At 37.5% G+C, this 11,845-nt stretch overlaps 1 protein-coding gene across 2 annotated transcripts; it reads left to right on the top strand.

The window, feature by feature from the left end:
- The first annotated feature begins 386 nt into the window (after window positions 1-386).
- On the top strand, window positions 387-11,747 carry LOC128892753 (Bardet-Biedl syndrome 4 protein homolog). Of its 2 annotated transcripts, XM_054153292.1 has the most exons (5): window positions 387-999; window positions 2,325-2,447; window positions 7,897-8,068; window positions 10,466-10,659; window positions 11,316-11,743. In XM_054153292.1, the coding sequence occupies exons 2-5, from the start codon at window positions 2,415-2,417 to the stop codon at window positions 11,403-11,405; spliced, it is 489 nt and encodes a 162-aa protein (XP_054009267.1). In that variant the 5' UTR covers window positions 387-999; window positions 2,325-2,414; the 3' UTR covers window positions 11,406-11,743. The 2 variants fall into 2 exon arrangements, with proteins under 2 accessions (XP_054009267.1, XP_054009268.1); XM_054153293.1 differs by lacking the exon at window positions 387-999 and having other exon boundaries at window positions 2,325-2,538; window positions 11,316-11,747.
- The last annotated feature ends 98 nt before the right edge of the window (window positions 11,748-11,845 follow it).

Genomic DNA, 11,845 nt, shown 5'->3' with positions numbered 1-11,845 from the left:
TAGGTACGTAAAATGCGTATGAACCTCAATTTGCAAAAAAAAAAAAAATTGTTAATTGCAAAAATGGCGGCAAAAAACATGAAATTGAACGATACCTATCGGCCGTTATTTTGCAATAACTTTATGCTATAATGATAATTCATTAAGAGTCGAGGTTCATTAGCGTATAAACTTAATTACCTTCAATTTAAGCGTTGAATCAAGCGAATCGGATAAAAATTCGATGAGCTATGCGTTCCATCGTTAAAACCTTGAAGACTACGTAATCAACAGACTTCGGATCTTTATTTATAGGAATTTATTTATAAGAAATTTGAATGTGTAAGAAACGATAAAATACAAACAATATGCAAGAATATAAAAAAGATTGAAAGTAAAGTTCAAGTTATAATATTCGCAGAATAAAATAAATTCTTATTTGGGTTCAATTTTTATAGGCACGTTCGCGAAGATTTTATTTTACATAAAGATCCGCAGTCTAGTAATCAAACATCTATCGTGGTATTTATTATTGTAGCTTCGTGAAAATTCATGAATTTCATCGAAATTCGTTTCTTTTCATGCTTAACTCTCGGAATAAATATTTTTGGTTCGTGTCAGCGTGTCGAGCGTTGATTTTGGGATGCTCGACAAAAATAAGCTCCCCTGAACTCCCTTTTTTGAAACATTTTTTCTGTGGATAAGCGAAAAAGGACTGCGGAATATTCAGGCCACGCAATTCCAGTGACCGAGGAACAGGGTGGCGGACGTAGAAATACCTAACCAGAAATTCCACTTGTGCAGTAATCGAGGGAATTCGCGAAACGCTGATTTTTTTTCGAATTTAATTATTTTGGATTTTTCAGCGGGAATCCCGAGAGCGTCGAGGCAGCCACCGATCTGGGCCTACTCTATCTTAAAATCGGCGACGTTCAGCGAGCGTTTCAAAAGTTTGGAACAGCCCTTGCCTACGCCCCGGACTGCACCAGGGCGATTTTGCCCATAGCCTACGTGATCCAGGTAAACGATGGACAAAGCTCGAATCAAGTAATCGATAATTAAAATTCAAGAATTAATTCCTGACGTGTACTCGAATTTTCGGTTGAATTTTTATTAAGAATAGCTCCAATTTATGTAAATTTCTCAGTATTTAACCCTTTGCGGTCGTGTTAAATTCAGACACGAGTTTCGTATTGGTCGGAATTAATTTTCCGTGAACAGGCAGTGATACATAATATGCGAGATTGTGGAGGCTAAACTAATAGATTTATTGATCCTTTTGTGAACTTTGGATATATGTTTACACAATAACGTGTTTTCATATTATATTTTTATTTAAAAACTATATTTTATAATCCTCCATCGTGAGGTATATTTCGGAAAAACTTTTTTTTTGCCATTTTGGAGTACTAAACAATATATCGAATATTGTTATTTTTGTTTGTAACAGATTGTAATAAGTACCAAATAGTCGAAAATACTTGGTAGAATTCCGAATATAATAATATTTTACAAATCGTGTTGAAGTGTAATTAGGTATTCTGGTTTCTTAAAATATTTCAAGAACAATACTCGAAAAAAGAAAAAACAAAAGAAAAATAAATATACACGTCGAATTGAGTAACCTCGTCCTTTTCGAAGTCGGTTAAACACGACAAGAAGAAAGTTACCGAAAGATACCACATGATGGAGAAATAAAAACTATCATTTTTACATAAAAGCATTTCGTTAGAACACGTTATTGTGTAAACATATATCTAAAGTCCACAAAAGAATTAATAATTAATCTTGTTTATCCTTCATAAGCTTGCGTATTATGTATCACTGCTCGTTCTTTGGAAATTAATTCCGACCGGTACAATAGCCATGCTTAAATTTAATACGACTGCAATGAGTTAATTAGGAGAACAGAAATGAATTCGAATATACACATGCTAGTCTTTGTTGCATAAATGCTCGACGAAAAGCAGAAACAGTTCCTGCAAAAACCCTTGTGAAATTTGTAATAGGTAAAAATGTCTCCAAAAACCTAGCGTTGAGATTGCATCCCGAAAATACGGGTTCGGATATAGTGAGCTTCCTATCGAAAGTCAGGGGCTCCTGTTAGAAGATTCAATTTCTCACTGCTCGAAATGCACTCTGTGTAAACAAAAACACTGACACAAAGAGCCCCACTGGTCCCGAACAAAGTACACGTTTCGTGGCCGAAGTATGCGCTTGGTTTCTGCAATGTTCTTCGAGAATTTAATTACAATTACTCAGCCTCCGGTGCGGGAGAATGGAGGGATGCAGAGGGCGCAGGGACACGGTTCGTTTCGAGGGTTAAAACGTTCTGTGCACTTCAGAATCACCAGGAGTACGACGTGGCATTGTCGAAGTACAAGTTGGCGGCTCAATCGATCCCGGAATCGCACGCCTTGTGGAACAACGTCGGTATGTGTTTCTACGGGAAGCAGAAGTTCGTCGCTGTGAGTACCTTCCTATGGACGTAATCGCCCCCTCTCAGTATCCCTCAACCACATTCTGGTCTCTTATGATTGCCGAAGGTGGAAATTCAAGGTAAAATTAAATAGCGCAATCATTTCGCCTTCTTACCTAATCATCAAAGATAATTAAAAAAAGAAATTAATGTGAATGAATACTGTAATACTGAACGAGTACACTATTACAGTGGGTGGAGAATGTATTCGTACACCGATCAATTCCCAAAAAATGAAATAGTGCAATCATTTCACCTTCTTACCTAATCATCAAAGATAATTAAGAAAAGAAATTAATAAGAATGAATACTGTAATACTGAACGAGTACACTATTACAGTGGGTGCAGAATGTATTCGTACACCGATCAATTCCCAAAAAATGAAATAGCGCAATCATTTCACCTTCTTACCTAATCATCAAAGATAATTAAAAAAAGAAATTAATGTGAATGAATACTGTAATACTGAACGAGTACACTATTACAGTGGGTGTAGAGAGTATTCGTATCTTTATTAATTTTTTTTTTTTTATTATTTTTGATGATTAGGTAAGAAGGTGAAATGATTGCACTATATAATTTTAGCTTGAAATCCCAATCTAATATATGAGAACCTTGATAACTGCATCGCAGTGAAGTATCCGTAGTAATGTAAGCGGAGCTCCTCCTCGTTGAACCTCGATCATTGCAAGCATTCTTGTCTTGTTTTCTTTGCAATAATCGAGACAGATGTTGGCATTGAGTAGCCTTAGAATATTTAAGATCATTATTAGTAGACTGCGGATCTTTATGGGTTTATAGGAAATTTGAATGTGCAAGAAACTACAAAGTGCGAAGAATGTGCAAAAGTAAAGTTCATGTTACAATGATTGCAGAATAAAATAAATTCCTATTTAGGTTCAATTTTTGTAGGCGCGTTCACGAAGATTTTATTTTGCATAAAGACCCGCAGTCTAATTATTAGTGTTTTTATGTATGCATACAGACAGTGTAAGTAACTATTCGTACAGGAATGAATTCAAAATAAAACATCATATATTTATTTTATTAGTAAATTTTAGGGGAAGAAATAATTAATTTACGCAAATTCTACTTTAAAAATATGTAGGAATGCTGGTTAATTATTAAGTTTATTTATAAATTAATAAAGTTTATTATTTTTAATGGTAACCTCTTATGTATTTCTTTTCTTATTAATTATATTTTAAATTGGTTGCTGTACGAATACTTCTTACACTGACTGTATGTAGTATTTCGAAGCTACCAGAGGGGTTACATATGGGGACTATTGAGAATCCCTGGCTACGTAATCACGAGACGCACCTTTCCTTCCGATCCTACTGGCCACCTGAGAGATGGCTCCTCTGCACCGCAGATATTTGAATTCCTGGCAAGATCAAAGTGCCCCGGGACACGGTCTCCTCGTTCATCTCGCTTCGAATTGAAAAATAATCGCAATACCTGAACTTCTTGCCAACTTTCCGCCAGGGACTTACATCGAGACTTAAAATGGCGATATTAAACTTCTTTCTCGATTAATTCAAAGTAAAGGCATCCACGTCTCGTGCAACATTAACAAAATGAAGAAGATGTTGGGAAATGTCACTGTCCTTGTTGGATTATGGTTGGAAACAATAAAATGAAATATCGAGTATTATATAAAATTAATTTTCTTATGACTTTACGAATGCGTCAGACAGGCGGTCACATTCACTATCGAGGTTGTCTCTCAACTAACTGTTAGAAAATTCGAGATAGCTAAATGGCTGAAGCAGGCAATGTGTCCTCACGGCTGAAATTTCCTGACATGGTTCAGGCTTGCATCGACTTTCGTGGAGTCGAGACCTATCGAAAATATAGTAAACTCCTATTTACACATTGAGTCATTATTCGCACACCCTATAACGGATCCTGGTTTACACACTCTGATCTTACATAACCGACACCCCAATGGTCGAACTCGAGTTTTGGCCCGGGTGTTTATATTAACCCTTTGCACTCGAGGCATTTTTTCTGGTATCTACCAGCAACTCGAGATGTTTCTTAGCATTCCATTGCCATGAATTCTAAGCTATTTAGATTTGAGAATATAAGGTCATCTTTACCTCGTCTTTACATCTAAACTTCGAGCTCCAAAGAAATTGCTTTTAATTATAAACCTACGATTAAACCTAAAGAAACATTAGGTATTGTAGATTTGCTACGTGAAGCCTAATGGTGACTGAGAGTCACGTCTCGAGTGCAAAGGGTTAACAGGCTTATCGCCTCGCACTTCTATGAACTAAAGAACCGTAAGGACTTCAGAAGAAATGCGATTCAGTTTTGTTATCGAACTAAATACAATATTTGGATCCAATTAAATCAACAGTCCTATTTGTATTTCGTGAATCGTGCAGTAGAAGAACTCGAGAATTCTCATTTTAAGAATTCTGTATTATTTATTAGAAGAAGAATTATTGAACACAGAGATATTAGATAAGTGTTTTCCGCAGAAACTCAGAAGAATTATCGAACACAGAAGAATCCTCAGAAGAATTATTGAGCACAGAGATATTAGATAAGTGTTTTCCTCAGAAACTCAGAAGAATTATCGAACACAGAAGAATCCTCAGAAGAATTATTGAGCACAGAGATATTAGATAAGTGTTTTTCTCAGAAACTGTAAAAATCGGCGTTGATTTCATCCGAAGCCAGGTGTATCTGTCCAGGCTGGCGAATTTAACGGCTATGATTAATTTAACAACCCATTAAAGGGTGCAGCGGGTTGCAGGATTGACGACACAGGCACACTTGCGTCCCAGAGAAACTCGATTAGAGGCCAAGACAGAAACCTGTAATGCAAGGCTGCGAGGTGCAGCCTGGCCAAAGGAAAATCGACGAATGCGAATTACTCGCTGGGAAGTCCCTGATGAAAAGGGCGATTTGTACTAAACAAAGTCTCTTCGACTGAGATTCAGTGGGTACAGAGTCTTAACAACGTGGAGGACGGTGCTGGCCTTTTTACACGCGGTGGATGGGGAAGTTGGAAAAACAGGAATTATTTAAGTTAATATTTAATTTAGAAGCCTATTTGTAGTACCTGAAAGTTGAAGAGAGATTAAGATGTTGGAGAAACAGGGATTTAATAAATTATTTAGTAACTTATTTGTAGCACCTGAAGTTTAAAGAGAGATTAAGTGAAGAGTAATAAATTTCATTGGGAGTATAAAATAAAATACATTCGGGGACATACTAGGGGACGTAGGAGAAATTTTATTTATTATTAAAATTACCGCGCAGTTAGTTTTGATATTTCGAAATTCAATTCCTAAGAGAGTAAAACGTAGTTGCGACATTAGTATCGGAAACATCTGAGTTACGGAAAACAAGAGACAGTCACCTACTAACTAACTGTTAGAAAATGATTTCAATGAGTTCAATGATTCGCGAAGGAACACGTGGTCAAATGCGAACGACATAAAATAAATAGTGTTCCACAAGGATAAAAATTACATATAACGTCATCAACAGGGGATGATTCTTTGCTTGAAAACGAATCGAAAACGAAGAATGACATTTTTTCATAGGAAGCTTCGTTTCCGTAAAAATAAATCGAAAGGTTTGACGAACCATGTCTGACCACGACTGACCAGTTCTACTGATTCTGGCATTGTCTGATGTACCATACCTCTTCTATGCAAACTGCAATTTTTTAAACGATTGAAACTAATCGAAATGGACACTAACGTAGCTGAAGCAACATAAATTAGCAACATAAGTAGAAATGGCGAGTGATGGTCAGACACACTAATCAAATGGTACACGTGCTCCAAGGAGAGATTCAAGACCAATTTTCTCAAAATTGAAAGATCAAATTAAAAAACTCTGTTGCTCATTTTCGATTCATTTGTTCCTCGTAAAATCATCTATATAATAGGCATCGTTGGTTGATTAGCAACCATGAAAAATCGGCTATCGGTAGTCGGCTATGCTACTCACTGTCTCACCGTCCGCCACCGCCACTACATTTATTAAACTAGAGCCATTCCTGTTAGTTTTGGGACAGACGGTGTATTACACACGATGTCTGTTAATTACTGACAACATCCCCTAAATTGAAAACAAGAAGAGTAGACCTAGGGGCAAATAATCCAACATTTCTCCTTCGCTTCGAAGAACAGAGCAGAATGAATGTTTGCAACGCGCACTCCCCCGATAATTTATTGCTCGTATCGATCCTCGGAGGTTCAATTAGCTCAACGAAGCGCGACATCTTGTGCTTCGCAAAAGGGTGTAGTTTCTTCTACCAATTATTGGAACGTCGTGAAAAATTCCCTTCCAGTTGGCCGGTGCAGTGCGATAAATAGAATCAGTGAACGTTATTAAATATTTTCACGACAGCTAATAGAGCCCTTCTGGAAGAGGAAGAGGATCGGCGTGAGTTTAAGGACCTCTATTCGACATCCAGGACCGAGCGCGAAAGTTTCTTAATCCACTCTCCCATTATTCCACGGGACACCGCTCACTTGTTAGTGGTCCTAGACGCCGAAGTTAAGTGGATTAAATTCAAAGCTCGGCTTTTAGTTAGCCGCGTCGTCGATAAGAAGCGCGAGGGAAACTGCTTTGCAGCTCCGATGAAAAAGAACCGTGCGTTTGCCACTCTCTCTCCAAAAAACGTACACGATAAGACAGTCTGGAAGATGTCTACTTAATAACGGTGCTTTATTATATCTGAAATAATTTCTGTAGCTCAAGACAACTTGGAGAAATGCGTGTACGAAGATCGAGATCGCTACGTCCAACGGTCTGTTTTTAAATAAATATTCTGACGTCCCTTTAAATTGTTGTTACCTTTGTAAAGGAGATAGTCGTGATTCGATAACCAATTACGACTTTGTTATACTCGACGGAATTCCTGTAGCTTGCAAAAACATTCGATAGTCTCTTTTTTAAACAAAAATTGTGACATCCCTTTAAATCATGGAGAAATGCGTGTACGAAGATCGAGATTGCTACGTCCAACAGTCTGTTTTTAAATAAATATTCTGACGCTCTCTTAAATTTTGGTTACCTTTGTAAAGGAGGTAGCCGTGATTCGATAACGAATCACGTTTCTATTATACTCGACGAAATTCCTGTAGCTTCCAAAAACATTCGATAATCTTTTTTTAAACAAAAAAAATTGCGACACTCTCTTAAATTTTTGTTATCTCAGTTCTCTCTGATACGATAACAGACCGCGGCTGTAGTTTCGCGGCATTTACATAATCCGTGCCTATCCTATTTACGTATTCGGTCAGCAAATCCTGAATTATCGTTGATGTGGACCGATCCCATCAATGTCACGTATACATATTTTCCCAACGACTGTTTCGCGCGAGACACGCGCGCTGTTTGTCGATCGAGCGGCGACGGGAATTGCAAAGCAAATCGGTTTAACGCTCCAATTTGCTTCCAGGCAATTAGCTGTTTGAAGAGGGCTCACTATCTGAACCCGATGGCCTTCCTGCCCGCCTATAATTTGGGGATGGTTTTTCTCGCCACTGGCCAACCCGCATCGGCTGCGATCTATTTGTGCGCCGCGGTCAGCGCTGATCCCAAGAATCACATGCCCTACCTTCTGCTTGGACGTAAGAACTTTTTTATTTTTAGGGTTGGGATTTAACCCTTTGCGGTCGTATATCTACTCTCAACCACCGAAGCTTTTTTTACCGTTCCGGTCGTACGTCTGTTCTTAGCCACCACAGTAAAGAACTATACCAATCTTTGCTGTGGCGAATAAGAACTGTACCAATCTTGTATTGTATTCATCCATGTATAAATTTACGTATTCTCTGTATTTGTATTATTTGAAGTTGAATTCAAGGGAGTTTCAATGCCAAGTCTCTTTATTAATGATTACAAATATTGAGAGCCTCGTTCTAAAATTAAATATAAACAAAACGATTCGTGTTAAATTAGAAACTTGACATTAAAAACAAGCTTATAACTATAAGTTTGCTTATTTAAATGTCGCGATTACAAAGATATTCGATTAATTCAAATTTCGTATACAGTTGTCTCTGATTGATACCTCCCATACATCGTTAAGATATTTCAAGAATAATACTTCAAAATGGCAAAAAAAAAAAGTTACCGAAATATACTACACGATGGAGAAATATAAAATTTAATTTCTATATAAAAATATAATATCAAAACACATTACTGTGTAAAACATATATCTAAAGTCCACAAAGAAATTAATAAATCTTGTTTATCCGTCATATGCTTGCATATTATGCATCACTGCTCGTTCCTCGGAAACTAATTCCGACCAGTACAATAGCCATGACTAAATTTAGATTTATCAGTCTTTACCTAGTGGCTATCGATATCTCCTCTGGTTTGGGATCATTTTTGTAAATTAAATTTGCAAGACAATAGTCATTTAATTAAAAAAGGTAGATAATACAAAACTAAAATCAGAAAAAGAACAAAATAGTTCTACTATTAACAAAGACTCCATTCTCGGTGCTCACTTTCCACCCTTCAGTTCCTCCATTTTTCTCTGTTCTTTTTGAAATTGACAATTCTTAAAAATTAAATCTGCAGGATAATAGTTACTTAATTAAAAAGTAGGTAGCACAAAACAAAAATCAGAAAAAGAACAAAATAGTTCTACTATTAACAAAGACTCCATTCTCTGTGCCCACTTTCCACCCTTCAGTGCCTCCATTTTTCTCTGTTCTTTTTGAAATTGACAATTCTTAAAAATTAAATCTGCAGGATAATAGTTACTTAATTAAAAAGTAAGTAGTACAAAACAAAAGTCAGAAAAAGAACAAAATAGTTCTACTATTAACAAAGACTCCATTCAATTCCTATAGAAAACGTCTGGCCAGCGAAACGTGGCCCAATGAAATCTATAAAAAAGCTCTAAGAAGTTCTCCGACGCGAGAGAGCGTGTTACGTTATTGTCTTCTAAGAAATTCTAATCCTCTCGATTCTATTTCCACCTATAAGTCAAACAAACAAAAAAGCTCTGCGACAAAGAGTTCGATCGGCCTTGCAGTCTCTTTGAAGTGTCCACGCGATCTAGAAGACCGTAAGAATAGTGCCAGTTCCGTTTCCTGTGTCCAACCCTACGAATTCATCATCCTGTTCGCCCAACTCGAAGTAAAAGGATAGGATAGTGTGTCACTGTCCCATGAGAAATTCTAACGACATCGATTTTACTTTAGCGCGGTGGTCAGCCGAAAGTCGAAGAAGGAACGCGACAAAGAGTTTATAGTCTAATAGTTGGCTACGAAAATCAGGAACGATAAGGTGCAGCGAAAATTTGTATCTAAAAACACTCCTTACTAGATAACAAAGAAAATAGCGCTGCAGGCAGAAGTCGTTCCCGGAGCTGAAAGCGTGGGCGGGCGGTCAAACATGTTAATATTTAATCAAAATAAAATCTTTGAGTGCAGCCATGAAATTTTGTGTAGTTATAGTCTTTAACTGTAGAAATCGCGTAATGCTACTGCCAGAAGTCTAGGTCGGGGCTTAAATGTTGCCAGAAGTCGATAAAGTTGTAAAAAAATTGTTCAAATTTTAATGACAAGGTGCAGCTCTGGCGAATTCGTTTTCATATTATTTATCGCTTGAAAAACCTGGATAACAATTGCCAGAAGACAGAATGGCGGCTAAGTGCATGAAAAACGATAATATCGTCATAAATTGGTAAGCAGGAAAGTAATTCTTGAAAATTTCAATAATAAGGTGCGGTTCTGGCAATGTGTTTTTCTTATTATTTATACTATTAGTTAACTACGTATGCAATGAGAGAAGGCTGAGGTGCGGGAAATCCATACAAAAAAGAACAATAAAAATGATTGAATTGAAGAGTAAATAAATTACGCGATAAATAAAGTCGAATCGATTTTATTTGTATTGTTCTTTTGTCTTTGTTATCTAGTAAGAAGTGTTTTTAGATACAAATTTTCGTTGCACCTTATCATTCCTGATTTTCGCAGCCAGTTCTCAGTCTATTAATGTTGCAGTCGCTCTGAAGCGTTTGGACGACCTGGAGGGCGCCGAGAAGGTGTTGCAGAAGGCCCACGAGCTGGCGCCCCAGGATCCACTGATACTGATTAATTACGCGATCATTCTCGAGGCTCTGGGAAACGTAGGAAGCGCCTCGGAATATTTAACAGCGTTGAACGATATCACTGCTGTAATCGACGTGGAAGCCGAGGCAAGTTTCGAGGCGAGCCTGGAATTTCGAAGATTCGAACGCTGAATTCTTTACTCGAATATTCGAAATGGACGCAGTATGGAATGATATGAAAAAAGTACTGAAAGTAAAGGTTTACGTAATAATACAGGGCGCGGCAGGAATAATAAGGAATGATTGAAAAAAAGTGGTACGAGATAACATCAAGAACTTTTTTATTTCTTAAATCTAGATATGAAAAAGTTGTTTTTACTTTATGTTTTAAAAATGATGTCGTACTAAAGGAGGCCATCCAAGAGGAAATTGAAAGAATTTCGTCCGAAATGCTAGCGAGAGTGATGGAAAAACTTTCAAGAACGACTCCAAATGTGTATCGCCGTAAAGGCCACCATTTGGACGACATAATTTTTAACACATAAAGTAAAAACAACTTTTTTATATCTAAATTTAAGAAACAAAAAGTTTCCGGTGTTATCCCGTATCGCTTTTTTTCAATCGTTTTTTTAAAACGTGGGAGTTACTTCTGCCCCTGTATTTCCGCACCCTGTATTTTCAGAGTAAAAAATAAATTCCTATTTAGGAATCCTAAATTTTGCGTAAAGATCTACGGTCTAATTGTTACTAACAGCATCTATTATCACTACTCCGCTGTTGAATTGTAGCGTTTCTTTTCGCAGATAACGCAGACGGCGAAGAAACTGTCGACGAAACTTCAGCAGATGCCCAGTAACGAAGGGACGAGAGTTCTCAGCGCCGATGAAGTTTGAAACGAGCGGAATCGAGGATCTCGGATCCCCATAAGAATGAATAAAATTGTCAACGTTTCTTGAGTTAACTTTCCTTCCTTTCAAGGATTCCCGTCCTCGAACCTTCGCTAGGTCGGCAATTTATAATCGACGCGAATCAGAATGCGCCGTCGTTGTTCGTCTTTAGAAAAAGTCCTTGCATTGTCGCGCTTCGCCGACGTTCTGTCGCTCATCCGTGCTCGTTTAGAACTCCACGCGTCAAGGAGACTCAGTTTTCTCATTTCAAGTTTTCCGGAATCGCCGTCGTACATTAATTCGCCTATTCCCGACGGTGGGCGTTCCGAAAGTGTCAAGGATTTAAGAGGAGTACCGAAGTAGTGGAGAACGTGATAATTATAGAAAACAGGTACCTCATCACCGATCTCGACGATTTTTAAATATGTTGTAGAAACCAACATTTT

The sequence above is a fragment of the Hylaeus anthracinus genome, unplaced genomic scaffold (assembly GCF_026225885.1).
Source record: "Hylaeus anthracinus isolate JK02 unplaced genomic scaffold, UHH_iyHylAnth1.0_haploid 16888, whole genome shotgun sequence".
Taxonomy (NCBI): Eukaryota; Metazoa; Arthropoda; class Insecta; order Hymenoptera; family Colletidae; genus Hylaeus; species Hylaeus anthracinus.
Note: the sequence above shows the minus strand (reverse complement) of the source record. Positions and strands in the feature narration are given on the sequence as shown.